At 33.9% G+C, this 24997-nt stretch overlaps 2 protein-coding genes across 2 annotated transcripts; one reads left to right on the top strand and one right to left on the bottom strand.

Moving 5' to 3' along the window:
* Positions 1-9903: 9903 nt before the first annotated feature.
* Positions 9904-10780, top strand: LOC133205380 (centrosomal protein of 72 kDa-like). The gene is made up of 2 exons (XM_061341180.1): positions 9904-10013; positions 10490-10780. Exons 1-2 carry the CDS (start codon positions 9943-9945, stop codon positions 10728-10730), a joined length of 312 nt encoding a protein of 103 aa, XP_061197164.1. The 5' UTR covers positions 9904-9942; the 3' UTR covers positions 10731-10780.
* Positions 10781-21847: 11067 nt separating this feature from the next.
* On the bottom strand, positions 21848-24098 carry LOC133205376 (complement C1q-like protein 2). The gene is made up of 2 exons (XM_061341177.1): positions 23830-24098; positions 21848-22419 (listed from the first exon to the last, which is right to left on the bottom strand). The coding sequence occupies exons 1-2, from the start codon at positions 24011-24013 to the stop codon at positions 21977-21979; spliced, it is 627 nt and encodes a 208-aa protein (XP_061197161.1). The 5' UTR covers positions 24014-24098; the 3' UTR covers positions 21848-21976.
* Positions 24099-24997: the final 899 nt, after the last annotated feature.

Here is a 24997-nt window from a genome sequence, read left to right as displayed (position 1 = left end):
AGATATAAAAGCAACAGAAGCGACCGAAAGAGACCCAAAAGCCAGTGTTATGTGCAGTCATCCTTTGCGAATTATATATACATGTAGTGTTCCCAGAAATTTTTGAGAATTTTTTAAGATACATTTATCTAAAATGTTTGATTAATTACAATATAATTTAACATTACTATTTTATTTAATGACAGTACCCACACTTTCTTATGATACATGCAGTTTTCATTGATAACCTCCCATTTCTTTTATATACATGTACTTCCTGTTGTCAGATGATGCTCAAAATTACTGCTATGTATTAGTAATTGATTGTTAAATATGGTGATATTTCTGAAATACCGAGTATTTCACCGTCTACTTTGTATTGTGTGGATAAAAAGATATTTAAAAAGAAATTTTTAAAAAGGAATTCAGTAAAGAAGAAGAGATTGTAGGCCTAGTAAACCAACATTCACATGTCAAATAAGGCTTGGATATTTGTTCAGTAAAAATAACATCCAGTGTAGAAAATTTGGGTTTCATTTCTAGCCCTACCAGCTCTTTCCCTCTGCCGAATTCCTTTCCATTTTTCAATATTTTGTCCCACGTGAATCATTAATAGACAGTGGAATACTCAGTGTTTCAGAGATATCGTTAGTTTTGCAGTTCTTTGATACTAAACATCTATAATAGGCTTTCTTTTTTCAAAAGCGCTCATATTGAAGATTAGCAATCAACCGGAAGTATACAAAGAAAACGATAAGTTATTCATGAAAACTACATAAAATAATTAAGTAGCAAGTATTGTCGTTTTATTTTAAAAAACTGATTCCAAACTACAAATATTTTTAAAGTATTTTGAAAAAACATTTCACGAGAAAATTCTCGATAATTTCTGGTAACTCTATATAAAGAATATTACATATATGATATTTTAACCAATTGCAGTTTAAGAAAAAAAAGTCCGTAATATTGTAGATTTATATGTATTGATAGTCTTACAAAAATGATGTGTAAAATAAAATCTTAATGAAGATCAACTTGAAATTCAACAACAGAGGAGTACATATTTAAAAAATGTATACATAACTCCCCGGTAATTTCAATTGACGCTATTATTTAATTTATAATCCTAGTGAACACATATTTATCTAGAACGCTTGCATACAATAAAAAACATGCATATTCATGAAGCAACAATTATAATTATGATATCAAGTTTTCTTGATTCCCCCGTCATCGGAAGATTCAAGGGTATAACTGTTATAGTTTTTTATCTGTCCGTACGTCTGTCTCTCTGGCTGTTAATCTGTATGCGCGAGGGTTGATCCAAAAAATGTCAAAAATGCTGTATAATCTTTAATAATCGAATTTTATCCACAAAATTTTACATACTAATACCCTTATCTATTTTGATTTTTGCATTAAAATTTCATTTAGTTATATGAAATACTTTTTAAAATATTTAGATAAACACAGCATTAGGTTTTGTCTATCGCCGCATGACAAGAATGTATAAGAATGTTATAAATGTGTTTTTACGTTTCTTTTTGGCAATTATTTTCAGTTTATCCGCATATCTTATTTAACCTCTCATGTGCTTTAACAATAGTAATGACCATTTTGCCATAAAGCATCTTGTTTTGAGTTGTGGTATTAAAATCATATGAACTTTGTAAAATTATTATTTCTAAATATATTACTTAGTGCCAGGGCTTTCATATTTCACAAGTGTATTTCTTGTGACAAGATTTTTCTTTCGATTTCATTAGTTTTTACCTTCTTCTCTGGACCTTAGAATTTGACTCCTTTTGAAAAACTTTAACCTTGACCAAAATTTCTGAACGCTCCTATTTCACTTGTATATTTCTAGTGATAGCATCTTTCTTTAGGAACAAATATTTTTGACCTCGTGTCCTTGACCTTGGAGTTTGACCTACTTTTGAAAAACAAACCTTGGCCATAACTTCTGAATGGTTGGTGCAAGGGCTTTCATTTTTCTTTTGTTTATCCCTTGTAACAACACCTTTCTTTTGTACCATTATTTTTTACCTCATGACCTTAACCTTGGAGGTTGACCTCCTTTTACAAAAACTTTCACCTTGGCCATTATCTGCCATAGGGGGGGGGGGGTGTTAATTGGTCCACAAACAAATCTTGTTGGATTTGGTTATACCTTCTACAATTAACTGCTTTTTTCATCTTTCATCCTTATTTCTTACCACCCCAGAGATTAGGGCTATTGCTATGTTTGACTAAGTCCCAGTAGTGGTTTTAAAGGGGGTTGAAATTAACGTTTACTATATTCCTGCTTCCTGTTGGTTCATGTGCCGTTCTGGAAAGATCGCAGTTTAAGAACGTTTTAAAATACTGCTGTCATACAGTGCGGACTAATAATAATAAGGTTGTGAGTGATTGTCTATCGGTTTGTAAAGTGATTGTTTCTTGTTTTGCAGGAACGAGGACCACTGTACTGGTATAAAAATAGCAAGATATTTCTTCTGTTGATGTACTTTTTTTTTATAATGAAGCCCAAAACAACAATTGTATTTATCTTCTGCGCTTTAAACTTTGTAAGCGCACTTTCAACAACAGATGAGATGAGATAGAGGAGATCAAAAACAGACTAGGACACCTGGAACAGATAATTGGACAACTGATAATTTATTTTGGATGCTCTTAAATTCCTTGGCAAGAATTCAACAGAAAAATGTGTTTTTGGTTCACGTTCATTTGATTTCAAACCGATAGTTGGATTTTTCTGTTGAAATTAACTTAATTAATATTAGTGAACATATTAATCGCATCATGTTACATAGCTGATAGATTTCCATATCTATGTTGTATGTCAGGTGCTTGTTCATTAAACCGAGGAAATTTTATCCATCTTGAATTATTGTAAATTATGAATTATCTCCGTATACATACCATAAATCCAACGATTAAAGCGATCGGGTCTTTAAGGTTTACTTTAAAATTATTTTTTAAAAAGTGTTTTATTTGCAATATATTTAACGTGACAAACAAACAGCATGGATTAGTATATGAGATTCCATAAAATGGTGGTGTATTCTAAAGATTTTACGTTCTAATTGCTGATAATGTTTTCCAAACACTTAAAATTCAAAAAATGTTATTTTAACTCTTGAAAATCACTTAAACTGCTTGTATAGTCAGAAGATAATAGTTTTATGAACATAAACTAAGTTTGCTATATTCTGCAGCCTTGGAATATCTATATAACAAGAACCGAATTATGCAGATTAGTCTATAAATCTTTTGTGATGCATATGTTTGAATTTATACCAGATCTGGAGACAAATTTCACTTTGCTGATTACATAATATGAATATTATAGGATCATGAATTAATGGCTTTTTTCTCTTTCAATGTAAGTTTAAAGAATCGCGATTTGGTTTTTTTCCTACAGCGTCCACTGGAAGAAACGAACATATTTCCTTCTCGGCCTACAAGAACCATTCCCAAATTGGACTCCGTAAGAGACACACCATCGAGGTCGAGAAGACAATACTGAACATTGGTCACCATTAACACCCAGAGGATAAGATATTTATAGCCATATATTTATAAATATTTATTTATTTTGGTGATTGTTCATGTTCAGAAAGGGGTGCATGTTTGGATACAGACCTGCTGTGGTTCTGGACATGGATGAATTGGACGGAAATACCCTGGGACTGGATGGTGCTTTCCAGTCTACTTTTCTGGAACCTTACTCTTTCAAGTTTCAAAAGATTAAGATTAATTGCCATTTTAATATTTTGAATAAAAATTATCAATAATTTCCATTAATTATCTAATAATGTAAATGAGTGCATAATTTTACAAAATCTCAATTCCGGAACCTTTCATTGGTGTGAATTATGTTTTTGTTCTTGGTTTTCAAAAATGACCAGTAGTTGCTGTACCTTGATTCTATCGACGAACGACGTTTGCAGTCTTAGACACGGTAACATCATTGTACAGTTTTCTTTATTGCAGTGGTAACAATAAACAAAATATCTTAATTACCACATTTCATTGGCTCATCTTTGGGATTGCTTATATCTTGGAAACGAATCATTGACCACTACATTGTCACTAGTTTTTTGGAATTTCTTGACGAATTACAACCAAGTTATAGGAACAACTAGATCTCCTCTTGTAATTGGAACACCGTCTATGTCGTTTGGTACCATAGACTATGAATTGTGTTTTTCGGCATTTGAACTTCTCGATTTGCATAGATTTGACGCATTAAATATTCTTTTCCTTGGTGGTATATAAACAGAAAATATAAGTTAGTTCAAGTGCAGGCAATAGTTAACAGCATGAAGTTCGTCGTGATGCTCGTATATTTCTTGTATTCAGTAGAATGTGTTCGTTCACTTTTAACTACAGATAAAAAGGACCAGAAAGATGTTATAGTGGACATGCAAACCAGACTGGGAATTTTAGAACAAATGGTGGGACAACTCTTCACAAATACTTCCTCTCCAGATGTTTCAGATGTTCTTAAATTCCGCATTGGAAGTAGTTCTATTTCAACACAATCAAGTAAGGAGAGATGATTTGCTCTTGCTGATTAATTGAACTCGACTGGGAATAATATTTTACATAAATTATATAATAAGATAATAAGGATGGATTTTTTTTCACTGCTAGATGATAAGAATTTATATAAATAGATCGTAAGGTATTTCAATTTTTATTGCTTCTTAATTATTTTGTATTTACTGTACATGCAGAAAAATTTAATGATGATTTACTGTACATGTGTAATCTTTTAATATGTGAGAGTACAGTGTACTAATGTGTAGCGCGATGTAATTGTTGTAAAGGGTTATCACAGTAATAGAGGTTGATAGAATCTGATCTTACTGACAGTATAGAGACAAAAAAAGAACAATGTATATACTGTATAAACATAATGTTTTACTTTACTTTCAAGTACTCAACTTTGGTTTATATGAATTTGAATGCACAATTATAAAAGATGTATGCATTTTTAGATTTATTTTTACCATTTAGTGTTGAAAAGCCTTGATACATAACAAACAGATAGCCCAAGGGAGGTAGAATTTTAAAAATAGCTTTTTAGTTCCTTTGTTTGCAAAAAAAAAATTAATTCAAGGGGGAAAAAAATAGAATATTATTTTTTGTTCTTTAAATACATGCACTTTCTACTTCTTGAAAGACCCAAGACAGTCCTTTAACAGTCCAATGAGTTTTAAAAATCTGCCCAATTTGTAAAATAAAGGACAGTATTTTAAAAACTTATTGGATGGCTACAGGTAAATTATTGGATTTAAATCATCAACAACAACAACGACACATATAAATATTAAACATATAAATATTTTTAAGCAATGAATTCAACATGTTTCACAATATAATGAAATATATATTCCAGGTCACAGAAACAAAAACTAAAACTAAAATTCCAACTCACAAAAACACGAAAATAAATGTGTACTTGAATGACAATACTTAAATTTGAATGAAGTACCTCCGAATCCTGTTTGAATCTCACTTGCACCTACCACATGTTCGGGGATATTACTTCTCCTTTTTAATGCTTTCCTCCAGGAATTAATCAATTAGGTTTTTCTCACTCTAAATAATTTTGCTCATTTTCTGCTGGAGCACATTATTTCTTCTTTTGTAGGAATGCAAAGATATTTGGTCAATAGTCTTTGCACAATTTGTTTCTAACTTCAGTTACAAAGAAGCTAATAATTTTGTTGATTTCTTTATCACCCATCATCATGATGTCCTTAAGCATGAAAACATCAATGTTGGGTACGGTTTTACATACACATGTATTATTACTAGATTGCTCATCATATCTGATTTATTTTTTTTGGCATAAGAAATATGCTCCCTCCCTCAGAAGAAGACGTGCTTTCAACAAGAAAATGGTGTTTGAATCCCAAATCTTGTGTCAAATATTCTTTGTTCAGTCACCGGTATATAAAAATAGCACATACAATGCTTGATATACAGCTTGCTGCTTGAATTTGTACTTAGATTTACCAGTGAAATTTGTTGTAATAGAGACCCACTAATCCAACACCTGCAGTTGTAATGGACGAAAGGTTAAAAGGTTATCGGAAAAATATCCCAACATTCCTGTGGTGAATGTTACGTCTTAGGATGATCCTCAGTCACGGTAAGTTCTGGTCATGGTATCTGATTTAGATACTTCATTTATAACAACTAAGTATATGAAATTTAATATTTAAATATGGATAAGCATTGAAATTATTTTTTGTTATTAGGAAGCTCTAGAAACAGCCACTTTAGCTTACATATATATATCAAGCTACATGTGGTACTCTAGTACTTTATTGATGTTACAAAATATGACTCTAGGAATATCACCTATAAACCATTAAAATGGGTTCACTATTTGTATGATTCCCTACAAGCTTAAAAAAGTGTTTTGATTAAAGCAGGAATGTTCAGCATTTATATTCACATACATACTTAAGAATAACTTTCACTCTCTGAATTAGGAAATTTAATGAAACTTGATATCTTTAGAGACATGATGCCAATCTACAGTACGAGGATGAGGCAGAAGCCTACAGTAAGTTTAAGAGTCACGGCTACCTTACCCTCACCCCCACCCCACCCTAGTGCAGGTCAGTATCATAAACAAAATTATAGTCAAATCAAGATAATGGTTGTTCTTAGTATTTGTAACATTATCTGTTTCATACTATTTAGTGGAAATTTATCACAGCATCTGTAAATATTTCTCATAATCTAATGATATATTGGAAATCTTTTTATGTAAAGATGATTAAAATTTTTAAATTTCGAATGATTTAAGAAGTTATCTGCATTATTGTTGTCTTGGTTTTCTAGAATTGCAGCACAACTTGAATCAAAGTGAAATAACCCAGGACCCCCCTCGTGTACCAACACAGAGGAGGAGATCATTCGGTGAGGATGAGGACATGCATCAACGATCAAACAGTGCTCCTTCCAAAAAAGTAGAGGTAACATTATCTATATGTAACATTTCTGACCTCACATTTCAATACACTTCGAACAGCTGCAAGTCATCATCAAAATCTAAGGATTTTAGATTCTAGCAGTTTACTTTAAATATTTTGAAAAAGAGATAAAATTTAAATTAACTTGCGAGATAAAAGTACATGTAATTTAAAATCTAGCTCATATAACCTTTACTCATTTAAGATCATGAGTACTACATGCAAATCCATTCGAAAATAATTGTTTAAAGAATTACTTGGTAGTAAATAAGGTATAATATTCTGTTTTAAGGATGACTTTGGGATCCACAGAGTGAATGGAACTGACCATCCAAACTCTCCAGATGATTCTAAAATTACCAGTGGAAGCATGATGGGTATGGCTCCTGAAACACCTGAAAACAGGGCCTTCCTTTTCAAAATACTTGATTTAGTCGACATATTGGAATGGTTCAAGGTCCCTACATAAGCATGCCAAGTTCAAAGGTAATTTTTCATTTTACTGAATATGCATTAGACTGTTCTCTAAATAAAAAAGCAAGAAGATGGTCAAATAGAGTAAGCAGCCCCAAAGAGCAATTATAGAACAATAGAAAAGATATGGAGTGTTTGAATTTAAATTGCAAAAAATAGAAATAAATGATTTCAATACAGTACTGCTGTTTTATTTCAGTTGATTTTAATTCATTACAGCTCTTGCCTATAGAGCAATTGAGAACTTCATGAAATCAGACAATGAAACAGAAAAACGGCATCAACTAGAAGGTCATCTAAAAACTCTCCAGGACGAGAACTATCGTCTAAGGAAGTACGAAGAAGCCACCAAAGCAAACTTAGCTGATAGCTCTGTCAATGAGACACAACTGAAAAACTCGCTCACAAAGGCCTATAAAGATGTGGTATGTCATTGTCAAGGTTAAATGCTATATAGTCAGTCTATTAAAAGTTCTGTGTTTAATTTTGTTGGTGAAGCTTTGAAGCATTTCTTATGTATTTTGCAATAATTGCTAGTGTTATTATTAGCATCATTTTCTGAAAAGTGTATGTGTTAAAAATCTTTTTGAGTTCTTAATGAAAAAATAGAAAATCAACACTAAGTTTAGATTTTTTTTTGTTGAACAGGAACAATTAAAAGACAAGTTACAAAAGTATATGAATGAAAATAGAAAGCTGTCATTTCAACTCAAAGAAGTGGAGGATTCAAAGCACAATACAGTCTCAAGTCTCAATCCGGCACAACTTGGTATATTTTACATTTCTTTTTACTGTGGAATCATCACTGTTTGTGGGGAACCAATGCTCATGGATTTCAAGGGACACCTTTACCCCCAAATTTACATCGAGCGAACAATAAGTTTGTCAGCATATTGCTTCTATTTATGAGTTACCACCGAATTTAGATTCCCACAAACCAACAGAATTTAGGTTACCCACAAACTTTAACCCCAACCCCACCCACACACCATAATTATTTTTCAAAAATTGTTTATTAATTATTATTTTTAAATGGGTCTGTTAGTCTTTATGCCCCCACCATAAAATGGCCAGGGCATATAGTGTTACCCTTTTCCATCATTCTGTCATTCCATCATCATTATTCATCATCTCAGCAACAGTTGCACACATTCAACCCAAATTTGACATATGGATACATCATAGGAATATGCAGGTCAAGTTCGAATTTGGTTTACCGATGATTTTTGACAATTATCCCTCTTGAACTTAGAAAAAAATAAGAAATTTTCAGTTTCCGCTCTCGAACTTTTGTAGGGATGTATGTATAAGGTTAAAATTGCGCATGCAGGTATTTTACCAGAAAATAGAGGTCAAGTTCTTATTTGGTCCTGGTTCGATGAATTTTGACAGTTATCCTACTTGAACTTGGGAAGATTTAAAAATGGCTACCTGCGGGGGGCATTCGTGGCATTACAACACATATAGTTTATGTAGATAATAATAATACTGTTTTAGTTCATGTACAATTTTATTATTATTTTGGAATTTCACTTAGCAGTAGATATTCAAACTCTCTTCACATTAAGGACCCTCTCTACACTGCACCCTATTTTCAGGGTACTTTTGTGTAATTATGCTGACTCACCATTTGACATATCAGTAGAATAAATTGCAATCTGAACTGTATCACATAATTTAAAATAAATCCAAGTATTCTAAACATTAGACCAAGATAGAGTACTTGAAAACTTTATTTGCATGTATTTTATCCATTTGAATAAGCGAAGGCAATTTTTCTTTTCTATTACTTCATTGTCTTTGAAGATTTTTCCTGAATAAAAAAAAATAATAATAAAAAAGGCACACTCCCTATATTAAAATGAGTTAGTTAATTTCAATATATCCTCCTTTATATTATATAATTTTCTCAAAGTCCAAAAAACATTTTTCATCAGTGTATAGAGGGTCCTTAAGTTGCATATTTCATTAAAAAAAAAGCATGTTATACATGTATCATTTGTAAAAGTCAGGTATATTTCATAGGGTTAATTTGATGCATGGATCTGATGAACAAAACAGTGAAGTTAACATCATCTCATTGTTGGCAACAAATCAAATTGAAATTGCCCTTATGCCCCTATATATGAGAAAAAATCCCATATTAGTGTATTTGGACAACATTTGGAAAATCTTAAGTTCTGCATTGAATTGTAAATTTTGGACATTCAGCATGTCACAACATGGACAGCTGGGCTGACAAATTGAATAAGGCAAGTTAGCTTTTTAATTAGGATGACCTCTCTGTCTGTGTGATGGTGATTTGAATGATGAAGCTTTCAACACACTTTATAAGGAAAATACAAATGGAATGTAGATATTAATCCATGAACATGATAGTAACTAAACTGAGAAATACTGTTAAAGAACTAAGAATGAACTGAATTGTAAATAATTGCGTTTTACGGATGACTTACAAAGACAGAATGAGATACTTAAGTCGGAGGTGGAGATGTTACAGATCCGACTGAAACAGTTTGGTCAGGTCCAGGAACTGGCCAGCATGTTACAGGAGAGTCACAAGTAAGTCATGGTGGAAATAAATTATTATTTATATGCCTAATGCAATTAGCATACAAGTGCATGAGTAGTATTCAACTAAGAACTACTATGCAGTACAGTATTATTGTAGTACTTGTGCAAATTTTGAAAAGGAAATATTCCAAGTACAAGTTGTCTTGCATCTTCGCTAGCCAAAGGTTTCTGATACACTACTCTCCTCATAAACGCCAAGGGTTTATGAGGAGAGTAGCATATCAGAAACCCTTGGCTAGCGAAGATGGTTGTCTTGAAGAATTGGCATTGCATGGTATAGAATATATTGTTTTGTAAGAAAAAGAGAGAGAAAGATATTCCACATTTATTTTTAGATATTTATTACAAATGGCAGATCATATTTTAGAATACAGTACCTGTCATTTAGAGAGCTTGCTTTGGTAGTTTGTGTGGATGACCTTCATTGGTCGGCCTCTCTACTAATTCTGTAAAACTTTCTGTAGATCATTAGTGAATACAAATGATCATCTGCTGAAGGAAATGGAGGACACAAAACGTCGTCATCACAATGAAACTCAGCAGATGAATTGGAGTTATGAACAGCTGAAGAAATCTATAAACCTGTCTCGAGAGAATGCCAGCTTGGTTCGAGAGGGATTTTCCCGAGGTCAGGCGAGGCAGGACTATAACAGTACAGATAAACTGTCTGGATCAGCGCTGTTTTACAGGGATACTGAATCATAACCTTTTGTTCCTTATTTTGTAATAAAAAATACTGATCAGATAGGGTTTCATGAACAGTATCAATATTAAAGCATTTATTTACAGTAAAGTTATTGTTTCAGTCTTCAATGATGATGAGAAACATTTGAGTTATTTTATACTTTGCATGCAAAGTAATAAAGTAACACATTCTAATGCAATTGTTTTGTAATCTGCATTTTGATTGGCCAATGCACTGATTTTTTAAGGCAGTTAAACGAGCATTAATAACGAGAATGAAAGGTTTTGATTGTGACATCATAATAGAATGATACAAAATCTCAACATTTTGTGACGTACCTCGTGTAATAAAACTGAACAAAATATTAGTTATACATCAACACCAAACAAAATGCATAAATTGCATTAGAATGGGAAAAATATCTTTTTTTACCCTCGATGTGTTGCTGGTAAAACTCAGTTTGCGACCATTAAATCAGCATTAAGGGTCACAAATAACAAATGAGAAGGTCATTATTTCCTAAATGAATAGACTCTTTGGATAAAACAAAAATACAAAATAAATCACAAACTTTCAGAATATTGTTAAAAACATCTCTTTTTTCTACCTCAAAAATGTTTGTTAGAGGATGCAAACAAAAAAAACAGGGATCGACATTAACGGTTGTCCGATTGCCCGGGACAAGTAAATCGACAGTTCGGGCAAGTGAAATTGTCAATGTACTTGTCCGATAAGGCAAGTGATTTCTTTTTCATTCATATGTACATATTTATTTAGTTTACATTAATTTATAAATAAAACAATAAATTGAACACTTTATTTCTGTAACGTACCTGACTGACAATGTTTTTGCATTCGGAATCCCTTGCTAGATTTTCAGTATTATACCGTTCATTTAAAAATCTGGTTCGTTATTTTCTTTCGTAGTAAATACACTCTACGTCTAACAAAATTTTGTTAACTTCTTATTAGGAAATTAGATTATTTATTCACGCACAAAATATAAGGACAGTGTAACAGGATGTATCCTGATCAAGATAAGATGTATGTTTCGTAGCAACTATCTTCCTTTAGCGTTGCTTCACAGTTATCTCTGAAAAATCACGATTCACAAAAGGATCCTACCAAAAAAAAATTTTAATGAATTTTATTAAAGGGAAACGGAGGGTTAATTCTGCATGGCAATGTGTGCTAAGGTTAAATTTACAAGTACAGTGGTATACATTTATGTACAAATGCAGCTCAACTTGCCAAATTGACAGAAGTGTACTTGGTCACATTTTTCTTATCATAACGTTTACAGTAATTAATTATTTTCTTCTTATAAGTTCTTTCCTAATTTGGGCAACCAAGTTTTGCATTCGGACAAGTCAAAGTTTGAGATCACTTGCCCGAAGGGCAAGTAAATCTGAAAGTTAATGTCTATCCCTGAAAAACATGCAAAAATATCTTAAAGAAAAAAATCATTTATTTTTTTAATCAAGAAATGAAAAGAAAATGGCACCTTTCCATGAAATTTTTAAATATCAATAGTATTTACTGAAAAATCCATGTTTTTTAGTCATTATATAGATCATTTTTATGTTTTGTATTGTTATTGATGAATAATTTTGACATGAATTGTTTTCCAGTCATTGTATAAGTACATGTATGTACAATGTATTACTTTCTGATGATCTGAGAATTGTACATAAGTTTGGTCATTTTTATTTAGCTTGTATCTGGTAATGAAACACTGAATACTAAGTATTGTTTTATATTATACCTTTCATTTAGTGTTTTGGTCTACATATTTTGTGCAATTTGGGGTTAGTTTGACATCTCAGTGTAAATGTCCATTAGAACAAGTAATCTCTGTAAAATGATATTACTTTTTTATTTGCCATCCAGACATACGTATATTTAATGATAAGTTTTTACTGTAGAGGTTGTAGATTGATTCTGCAGTAAGATTACAGTTATGTGCCTTGCATTTTATTTTGGTGCAGAAACATTTTGTAGGCAATTTAAATGCCTGATACATTGAATTCCGTCCATGAATTTCTCATTTATTGTACATTTTAAAATTGTAATTTAAAGATGTTTTACCTATAAGCCACCTCATATGTATATCAGGTAATTGATCTTGATAACATTTACAGAATAAAATGCATTATTACACACTGATTATTAATTCTTTAGTTTACCAAGACACGTGTGAATGTTGCTGGTAAAATTTGCTTGTACATGTAATATCAAGTGTGGAGGTCTACCAAAATATTATCAATAATATTTTTAAGTCAAACTTTAAAAGGGGGGGGGGATCATATGCTCAATTCAGACAGCAAAAGTAAACACGTACTTTTGCCAGGAAACTGAGGGGGAAGAGGACATCCAAGACACACAAGAAATTTTCAACAATTATCATTGGCAATCTTATGGAACATATTCTCTGAATGAGATTTATTTTTCAAAATACTAAAAAGAATTTTCAATCTGTATAAATTTTAAGTTTCAGGAGATGTCTTCCCAGGTGGCCAAAATTTTAAAATTTCACCAGTGGCCTGATTTGGCTATTCCTTCATGTAAGAAGTCACGAAAGATTACTTTTAGTTTATAGAATACCACAAGTACTAAGTAATATCATGGGTAAGATGTTTTAAAAAACTTTTCTATTTAAAGAGTCAAAACATGGTATTTGTCCAACACAGTGCTTCTGATAAAGTCAGCGGCATTGAGCGTCATTTGTCCAAAACAGAGCTTCTGGTAAAGTCAGCGGCATTGAGCGGCAATTGTCCAAGACAGAGCTTCTGGTAACTTCAGCGGCATTGAGCAGCATTTGTTCAAGACAGAGTTTCTGGTGAAGTCAGCGGCATTGAGCGGCATTTGTCCAAGACAGTGCCTCTGGTAAAGTCAGCGGCATTGAGCGGCATTTGTCCAACACAGAGTTTCTTGTGAGGTCAGCGGCATTGAGTGGCATTTGTCCAAGACAGAGTTTCTGGTGAGGTCAGCGCATTGAGCGGCATTTGTCCAAGACAGTGCCTCTGGTAAAGTCAGCGGCATTGAGCGGCATTTGTCCAACACAGAGTTTCTTGTGAGGTCAGCGGCATTGAGCGGCATTTGTCCAACACAGAGCTTCTGGTGAGGTCAGCGGCATTGAGCGGCATTTGTCCAACACAGAGCTTCTGGTGAGGTCAGCGGCATTGAGCGGCATTTGTTCCACACAGAGCTTCTGGTAACTTCAGCTGCATTGAGCGGCATTTGTCCAACACAGAGCATCTGGTAAAGTCAGCGGCATTGAGCGGCATTTGTCCAACACAGAGCTTCTGGTAACTTCAGCGGCATTGAGCGGCATTTGTCGGTCCAAGACAGAGCTTCTGGTCACTTCAGCAGCATTTGTCCAAGACAGAGCTTCTGGTCACTTCAGCGGCATTGAGCGGCATTTGTCCAGGAGAGAGTTTCTGGTGAGGTCAGCGGCATTGAGCGGCATTTGTTCCACACAGAGCTTCTGGTAACTTCAGCTGCATTGAGCGGCATTTGTCCAACACAGAGCATCTGGTAAAGTCAGCGGCATTGAGCGGCATTTGTCCAACACAGAGCTTCTGGTAACTTCAGCGGCATTGAGCGGCATTTGTCGGTCCAAGACAGAGCTTCTGGTCACTTCAGCAGCATTTGTCCAAGACAGAGCTTCTGGTCACTTCAGCGGCATTGAGCGGCATTTGTCCAGGAGAGAGTTTCTGGTGAGGTCAGCAGCATTGAGCGGCATTTGTCCAACACAGTGCCTCTGGTAAAGTCCAACACAGAACTAGCAGCATTCTTCATCTAATATACTGAATAAGCAGTATTCTTCATGTTGTGACCATAAACAGAATGAGCAAGTTTTTCATGTAATTAGCATATACAGAATAAGCAGCATTCTTCATGTAGTGACCTTATACGGAATAAGTGGCATTCTCCTTGTAGAGACCTTATACGAAATAGGCAGCATTCTTCATGTAGTGACCTTTTACCGAATAAGCAGCATTCTTCATGTAGTGACCTTATACCGAATAAGCAGCATTCTTCATGTAGTGACCTTATACGAAATAGGCAGCATTCTTCATGTAGTGACCTTATATGGAATAAGCAGCATTCTTCATGTTGTGACCTTATACGAAATAGGCAGCATTCTTCATGTAGTGACCTTATACGGAATAAGCAGCATTCTTCATGTAGTGACCTTATACCGAATAAGCAGCATTCTTCATGTAGTGACCTTTTACGGAATAAGCGGCATTCTTCATGTAGTGACCTTATATTGAATGAGCTGCATTCTTCATGTACTGACCTTATACAGAATAAGCAGCATTCTTCATGTAATGACCTTATACGGAATAAGCTGCATTGTTTATGAAGTGACTTAATATAAATTGAGTGGTATTCCTCATGTAGTGACCTTATATGGAAGGGGCATTCTTTCTTGTGGTTTAACTTGTATTGAATGGGGGACATTAATTAGTCCTTAGACTCTAAGTTAGACATCTATTTTGTGATAATTTTGAAACAAATCTCATTGTTAAGCTTTTTCTAATGTACCTCAATTTATGGACTCTTTACATATTTTCCTTAATTTTAAAATTAAAGATCAAAGATATATTTTTGCTACTTATGCATGGGATGCCCTTAAGTTAATATTAATAATCAAGCAATATCAATGATTACATTTCTTAGAAAATTAGAATATTGAAGCCAGATGATTAACAGTATGTGCCTAATCATCTTTGGGTTTTAAACACTTGCTAAGATTTTGGGACAGAATCACACATTGGTGATAAGTATGTATCTGACTGTCATTACTGTAATGCTTAATTAGCATGCTTCTTCGGTGATAACAGGCCAGGATTATGCTATTTAGTGAAGTCAATTTAATCAATATTATTGTATTATCTATGTACTAATGAAAATATGATCAAAAGAAAGGGAGAAAACATAAATGCTAATTAATGATCAAATCCTTGCCATTTAAGAAAAACAAATATCTTTACAGTACCTTTCATAGATAGAATGGTAAACCTTATCTTAATTATAAGTAATTCTGTCAGTAGAAAAAGAATCAATTGTATTTCAGATTCTTCTATCCTTGGTCTAAACAAAACATTATTTATGCACATATTAATTTTTCAGGCCTTCTGTGACTCTTTTTAAGGCAAAAGAATTTTCATTGTACAAAAGTGAATAAAACATTTTTTTTTTTTGAGAAAAGTTCAACTTTTCATATAACTTATTTAAACTTTGCAACTAACTTTAGCAGAAGTACCATGTTGGACTTAACTAGACGCTGTGTGTTGGACAATGCCGCTCAATGCCGCTGACTTCACCAGAAGCTCTGTCTTGGACAAATGCCGCTCAATGCCGCTGACTTCACCAGAAACTGTGTTGGACAAATGCCGCTCAATGCCACTGACTTCACCAGAAACTCTGTCTTGGACAAATGCCGCTCAATGCCGCTGACTTCACCAGAAACTCTGTCTTGGACAAATGCCGCTCAATGCCGCTGAAGTTACCAGAAGCTCTGTCTTGGACAAATGCCACTCAATGCCGCTGACTTTACCAGAGACATTGTGTTGGACAAATGCCGCTCAATGCCACTGACTTCACCAGAAGGTCTGTCTTGGACAAATGCCGTTCAATGCCGCTGACTTTACCAGAAGCTCTGTCTTGGACAAATGCCGCTTAATGCCGCTGACTTTAACAGAGGCACTGTCTTGGACAAATGCCGCTCAATTCACCAGAAACTGTCTTGGACAAATGCCGCTCAATGCCGCTGACTTTACCAGAAACTCTGTCTTGGACAAATGCCGCTCAATGCCGCTGACTTCACCAGAAGCTCTGTGTTGGACAAATGCCGCTCAATGCTGCTGACTTCATCAGAAGCTCTGTGTTAGACAAATGCCGCTCAACGCTGCTGACTTTACCAGAAGCTCTGTTTTAGACAAATACCGCTCAATGCCCCTGGCTTTACCAGAAGCTCTATCTTGGACAAAGACCAAACACCAACCCATTTCTTTTGATTTTCGTGACTTCTTACATGAAGTATGAACCCCTGATTTTTGCTAGATGAGAGTGGTGTACATGTAACGGGAGGGAAAAAACAAATTTTTCAAAGGAAATTAATTATAGTTATTGATTAGGTACATGTACATGTAAGAATGGGGGGGGGAGATCAAAAGAAATGAATTATAGGTTATTAATTAGATGAGGAATGGTGTACATGTAATGGCAGGGGTAGAAAAAAGAAATTAATTAAAGGTTATTATATCTAAAGATTGTCCATTTTAGATTGTTTTAAAAATGTGACTAAAGTTGATGATGCAGTGAATTATAAATAACAATTGTCTCTTAGCTCACCTGAGCCGAAGGCTCTAGTGAGTTTTCTGATCACATTTTTTTTGTCACTCTTTCATCCATCCGTTTGTCTGTCTGAAAACCTCACATTTTTGACTTCTTCTCAAGAACCACTGGGTCAATTTCAACCAAACTTGCCACAATGTATCCTTGGGTAAAGGTGATTCAAGTTTATTCAAATGAAGGACTACACTTTTTTCCAAGGGAAGATGATTACAAATAAGTGAAGAATTAATGGCATCTTTTAAAAATCTTTTTGTCAAGAAACACTGGGCTAGAAAATATGAAATTTAGTTAGAATAATCCTCGGGTAGTGTAGATTCAAGTTTGTTCATATCTTGACCTCTGAAGGTAGGGTGGGGCTACAATGCTCGATCAAAGTTTTACATTGGCAAAGTTATGATTGGTCATATTTATATGAAAGCATCCCCAGGTAGTGAAGAATCAAGTTTGTACAAATCGTGTCCCCGGGGATAGGGCAGTGCCACAATAGAAAATCAAATGTTTAGGAAAAATTCTTGAAAAATCTACTTAAGCTATGATTAGTCAAAGAAATATGAAAGCATCCTCAGGTAATGTAGATCTAAGTCCCCCCCCACCCCCACCCATCACCAACCCCTTCTGCTTATATTTAAACTTTTCAATACTGAACTTTTTTCTGCTTTTTCCTACAAAAATGCTCCTGTGAGCGATGTGGCCCATAGACCTCTTATTTTAATTAATTGCATAAAAATTTACTTTTAAAATGTTAATTCAAGCAGTGATTTACTTTAACTCAATGTCAACTCTGTTTACTAGTAATCACATATCACATACATACTTATAAGTATTGAAATCAATTCTTTTGAAATCTTGAATACACTTCTGTTCCTGGTTCTTGTATTTGGATGAAAATGAGACTAAAACCAGAATATATTTGTTATATATCTTTTTTCATATCGCACAAAGAGACAACTATGAACACAGTAACATATTATACTATCTTTAATAATGGAGTAAGATGACATGCATAAATGTGCGTTCCATCTAATCTGTGAAACACGGGACATCCTGGCCAAAGTCTTCATTGCTCTCTAACATCCTCCACTTAATATTCTGAAAGTATATGTTGGTAAACTTTTCCAGAGTACCATGAGATTTCGAGCGAAGCGAGGGACCAAATCGAATGGTGAGGGAAGTTTAACAACATACTTAGTACATGTTTCACAGGAGAAATTAAACTCCTTGTGTTTCTACCTATTTAATTACAAATCTTTGCGTGTTTCTTGTTATCTAATCAAAATAATGATGCATGATTTATTCTAACTGGTGCCGTTTTGTACAGACTCAGATGTGATAATTATACCCTAACTGCAACAGGTCAGTTGACGATCCACAGTGAGTAGTTTTCAAAACATAATTAGGTTCAGTTGCATATTCAAAATCTCTGTATGAAGATTGTCATGTCTTTTTTAAATGGATTTAAGTCAAGAGCTTAGGTGTCTTGTGGACATTAGTAAAGATTTGTTTTTGGATGTAAAATGATCATGTTGATCCAGATCGAAAAGTAAAGAATTCCACAGAAAATGCGACCAAAAAATCTGTATATGTTTGGATTGTCCTAGTTTAATTATAACAGGAAAATTTACACACTGAATTTGTAATAAATCAAAATTTGACTTCTTGCTGTGACCTCTTGGAATCGAAGACAAGATGATGCGTATCTTTTATTTTTTGCACTATTTGATGGGATATAATTCAGACTGAAGTATTAGTGACACTACAAAAGTCAGTAGTAGGTTTTGTTTGTTGTTTAACGTCCCTCTCTAGAATTTTTCACTCATATGGAGACGCCACCGCTTGCCGGTGGAGAGCTGCATAATTTGACCTATACTCGACAGTTAGGGCCATTGAGCAGTGAGGGATCTCTTTCGTGCCAGCACTTACTGCGACACGGGACCTCGGTTTATACGGTCTCATCCGAAGGACCGGTCTCCATGTCCCACAGTGGGATTCGACCCACGACGTAAGGATCAGCTCCTTACCCCGCGACTCTAAAGCAGCTAACCACTGCGCCATCCGGGCGACTAGGTGCAAGGTAGAAAAAATATTTTATCTGGCCAGATGTGTTTCTAGCGGCCGCCAGAAGCTTAACTGGCGGCTGCCAGATCTATTTATTTGGCAGCCGCCAGAAAATTATATGGCAGTCGCCAGATAATTTTCTGGCGGCCGCTAGTTATTTATATGTGGCGGCCGCCAGATAAAACAAAAATTCTACCTGGGCCGGGTTTCACAAAACTATCCTAAGTCTTAAACGGCTGTTTCACAAAACTATCTTAAATATAAGAGAACTTGAGACAAGTCTTAAGGCAATTTTTTTTTGCTTCAATATTACAGGGAAATTTATATATATATATATATATATATATATATATATATATATATATATATATATATATATATATATATATATATATATATATATATATATATATATATATAAATGTCTGCTCAAAGTTTAGTGGTCTTTCTTTAATTTCCTTTTAAATATTGAAGTAATGGTGTGTCTCATATATTTCTTTTGCAGTTATACTCTCGAGAAAAAAACAACAAACGTTTTATTGCATCAACTTCATTGTACTTGGTTGGGGGGGGGGGGTCAGAATAACTTAATTTGAATAAATTTCAATTCAACAAATTTATTGAATAAAATTTGCGTAAATGTCTTCTTGCTCAGAAAATAGTAGTTGCTAACAAAATGTATGTGATACTACTTAAAATTAAATCCACTACTGCATTTGTGCCTTTGCAAATAATGAATGATTTTCCACTAAATTCAGTTGAAACACAAAATCATGTTCAAAATCCCCGGGGTAAAAATCTATGAAGGTATCTCTGAAACGTTGAACTACCGCAACGAAATAACAGTGGTAACATACGAAGTAGAGAAACTAAAGCAGAATTTAACAGTTTCAAATTATACGAAGAAAACATTTAGCATCAAATATTACAGCAGTGTTTAATTTTGTAAGACTGAAAGACATGTTTAGCTTCAAGAAAAAAAAATCACCACAATGTAATAAAATACTTTAATAAAAAAACGTCTTAAAAATGCAGTGTGGCTACACCAAAGTTCGATTTTTTACTTCTATGGAAGAGACTAGTCCAAACCATAAAAAATTCAAATATTTCGTATTTTATTTATCTAAAATGTATTTACTTACCATATCAATAAATCATCTACGTTTATCTCGAATTGCGTTAGATAGCCATTTTCAAAATTGCATAAGTTAACATTGATTCGTCATAAATAAAACGCTGTTCCTGCGGGGAATTAAATTCAAAATTAAATAATTTTGATTAAATATGTAAATAATATCTGGATCTTGATAACATGTTCATAAAAAGCAATTTCTGGGGGAGGGGGATAACTTCAGTTGGGGACACAACCAAACAAAAATTCGTCGAAAAGAATAATGGGGCACAACCATGAAGTAGCTACATTTTATGTTTTCTATCATATTGTATTTACTGGCAAAATTGTTACATGTACCCGGAGAGGGGGGGGGGGGGTCATTGTTCCGATTGGCTTGATCTAGTGCAAAGGATTAATTGTTTATCTCTAAAAACTGTTATCTTAAAAAAAATCCTTCAGTTTTTATCCAAAAATATACCGTCGCATTGTTCACTTTAGACTTAAGACAGGTATCAAGTTGTCTTAAGATTAAGATAGATCTTAAAATTTTCGTAAGATATGACAGTCTTGTGAAACACCTATGGTGTAATCTTACGATAATTTTCGGTCTTAAGACATATCTTAGTCATAAGATAGTTTTGTGAAACGGGCCCCTGGTACCTACCGGTTTCCGTATGACGCAGCATAAAAACCTTCCTTAAATTTCTGTTTTAATTAAGGAAAATCTCCCTCGAAGCGGGGCACCCTCTGTGTTTACAAGGTTTTGTTTCTTACCTGTGGTATGGGGGGGGGGGGGGGGGAGGGGGTTACACCATCCATTCGTCGGGTGCCTTAGGTGAAACATGTACTAACTAGAGAAAGAACAGCTGCTTCTCTCCTGAATGTCGTTCATGATCTGTATCAATCAGAAGGAAAATGCAATTTTAGCTAGATGGGAAAAAACCTGACCTGGCCAAGGTTTATTTCCTTTTTACAGAGGAGCACCTGATTATCTGTAAGAGGAATTAGTGTGCGCATAAGTTCTGTTAGAGTAATAATTCAGTTAAAGAGATCATTATTTAAATTATTGATATTATTGAAGATCTATATCACACAAAATAGTTGCTTCCCCTGAAAGAATTGCTGAACACTTTAATTGAAATAATGATATCTTTAATTGAAGAGAGGAATAATTCAATTAATGCAGGCATCTGAAGTTTTATATACTAGTATTTCAGATGTTGTATTTCAGCTACAATTTCTGGATACGAGGCGGAGGTCTGTGTACAGTCATGTATAAAACATATTTTCATTGGGGTTTTTTCCTGGTCTCCTTTTCAAGTCTATTTTTATTTACCATTTTAGGGTACAAAGTAAATTCCAAGCCAAAATCACAAAATATGTGACATTGCACAATCATTGTGCCAATGCTGAAACTATTTGAACTTTCAGCGTTTCTGTTTCATATAATTTGCACGAAATATATAATTTCTTGTGACATAACAGGTTCGTCACTTATAAAATATATATTTTCATGAGTTGTTCATCTTTTCTGCCGAATTATATTGCCTCATAAAATGTCTAACTATGCTAGAAACAAATTAAAATTAACAGTACGAATAGTATTCAAAAATTATATTTAACATGATAAAATGAGTATTTCTTTCGCTCAGTTTCTACACTAGTCTTTAATAAGGTATGTCAATTTGTTAAAGAAATCGCGTGTGTGTATGTGTTTCACACACATCTTTAATTTTCTGAAACTGGAAAGAGTAACGTCCCCGAAAAAGTAGACTGGAAATTGTTGTCCAGTCCCAGGGTAGTTCCGTACACTTCATGTCCAGAACCACAGCAGATCTGTATCCAAACATGCTCCCCCTTCTGAACATGAACAATCACCAAAGCGGATCCGGAATTATAATGTCCAGATACCACCGAGGTGGTAGTGGTAGACATAACTTTACCTCCTACCAAAATGTTTGTATGTGCATAATCTCCATAGTTAATCATGGTCCAGTGGAAGAGGTATACACCTGACACCGGGGCGATAAATATCCCGTCCTCTGGGTGGTAGTGATTTCCCAGGTTCAGTATCGTCTTCTCAAACTTGATGATGTGTCTCTGGTTCAGTCCAGACTGGGTTTGGTTCTTGTAGGCCGAGAAGGAAACGTGCTCGTTTCTTCCTGTGGACGCTGTACAAGAATCAAAATTGCAATTCTTTTAGCTGTAAATTTGTTAAGTTGAAGAAGTAGTCAATAGACCATAAGTTTACTACTTTGTTTAACTTTATCATCAACATCTTTCATAAACTGAAACATTTTCGTTTTGAAAGATCCACAGACTATTCTGCATTTGGGTGTTGTATTCAAGTACACCACGCAGGAGGTACAGTATAACAAGAAATTGGTCTTAAATATAAAATCATCATCTGACATTAGCACTTTTAACTGATTTCGATTTTTTAAAATCTATTTCTAATTCTAAAAGTTTTAACAGCTGATAAGTAAAGTCATAAATAATACGTAAAGAGAAAGGTCATTACCACTGTTTGGGGGATCTGGGAAGGAATGAAAAGAAGCAGCATCGGTGTTATCATTTCCTTCCCTCAAAAATTTAGACAATTTCTTTAGTCATTTACATGAAAGTTTAGTGAAACTCGTGGTATTGGTTCCCAAAAATATGTAAAAGCTGAAAAAAAAATTAAGATTTGGCACAAATAGGATCGATTAAATTTTGACATTTATGTATATGTAGTTAATTAACAGGAAAGAAAATATACGCACCGAAGTAATGAAAATGTAATGTAACTTCAAAAAAATTACAGTAAGAGGTACAAATGTAAATATTTTCATAAGTAAAGATTTTTTTCCTTCAAAAATAAAAAAAAAATCGTTATGAAATCATCCAAACCTTAGCATTAGTTGACATTATAATTATGTACTCTGTATAAATATAAGTTAAAATATGAGTAGATGTGTATGACATATTCAACATATATGTGACCCCCCTTTAAAAAAAACAAGATGTGTTTGTAAAACACTAATGCCCCCGTATGGCAGCTCATGGCGAAGGTTAAAGTTTCTCAATACAAATCAACTCCAAGGTCAAGGTAAGGTCATGATAAAAAAAAGTTGGTACCCAAAGAAAGGTCAAAAGGTCAAAATTAGTGGTACCATAGGAAAGTTTTGTCACAAGTAATACACCTGTGAAATATAAAAGACATAGCTCAAATCATTCAAAATTAATAAGGTTAATTTTTTTCAAAAGTAGGTCAAACTCCAAGGTCAAAATTGTTGGTACCCAAGAGAAGATCCTGTCACATGGAATACACATCTAAAGTATGAAAACCATCTTACCAACCATTCAAGAGTTATGATTAAGGTAAAGCTTCGGTAAAATTTTGCAAAAATTGATCAAAGTCCAAGGTCAAATATGCTGGTACCTAAAGAAAAGTCATGTCACAAGGAATATACTCGTGAAATATGAAAGTCTTAGCTTTAATCAATCAAAAGTTATGCCCAAGGCTTAAGTTTTTTCGGACAGACGGACGGACAGGACAAAAACTCCGATTACGAGGGCATAAAAATTGATAAAAATCTTACCAAGAAATTTTAGAACATCCAAAGATGAATTACCGGTGACCAGTTGTCCAATCACCTGTTCAAGGTGTCCTAGTCTGTTTTTTATGTCGGCTATCTCATCATTCTGTTTCATCTTATCGGTTGTTGAAAGTGCGCACATACAGTGTAAAACACACAAGAAAAATACAGTTGTGTTGAGCTTCATAATGAATTGATGATTATCCGTACCAAGAAATGCTTTACTGTTTTATACTCCTAAGCAATTAAAAGGATCGAAGATTCCAAAACCACAGGGGATGGATAGGAACAGAGACGCTATATTCTATTTTGCAGTTTATGATAAGGAGGTATGATCAAACCCAAACCTCCTTCCGACTTTTGTAGCCCTGTTATTTACATTCCTGGAGCTTAAATGTTTTGTAGTGAGGCCAAGTTATATAGAACTTTTTGATTTTGAAAATAAAGCAGTTGTATTATAAACAAGGAACAACAAACAGGGTTTTTCTTTTGTATGAACAGTACTTATATTTCTGACATAAAACATAAAATTCTTTTTAATCTGAAAACTGTAGGAGGTGACATCCCGACAATATTAATGTATCCGATGAAAATATTTTGCATAAAAAATACTAAATTCAGAAAGTGTTATTTTCCCCGTAAATGATCAAAAATGAAATTCCAGGTACATTGTACCATGCACATTTCTCATATATGTACAATTGATCTGCAAAATAAAAACTTCCCATCTTTAAAACTGAAAGAGGATTAATACGGACAAACAATGTACATGTACACTAATATAAGCAATTTTTGCACAAAAATGACTAAGTTCAACAATTGGTATTTTTCTCATTAATAATCAAAATCCAAGTATTATGCTGCTTGTACATATACCTTATATGGCAATTGTTATTATGGAACACAGCGAGCTTGCCGTGAACAATTGTCCAATAGCAAAGCATGATGATCTACTACATGTTTACATTTTACTGCAAACACGTGGTTCGGGTCTATTTATGAGGTTATGTTAATGAAATGAGGGAAATACAATTGGAACTCATTTTCATTGCTTTTCTAAAAAATACAATGATCAGGTACTACTAAAGATGTTGAATGCTCACATGAAGAAACGAAATTGTTTTCCTGAGTTAATACACTGAAATTCCTTTACAAAACCATCAAAATACTA

The sequence above is a fragment of the Saccostrea echinata genome, unplaced genomic scaffold (genome assembly GCF_033153115.1).
Source record: "Saccostrea echinata isolate AGI-Se365-2 ecotype Australia unplaced genomic scaffold, CSIRO_AGI_Sech_v1 ptg000054l, whole genome shotgun sequence".
NCBI classification, from domain to species: Eukaryota; Metazoa; Mollusca; class Bivalvia; order Ostreida; family Ostreidae; genus Saccostrea; species Saccostrea echinata.
The sequence above is the reverse complement of the archived record's forward strand: the minus strand, read 5'-3'. Positions and strand labels throughout refer to the sequence as shown.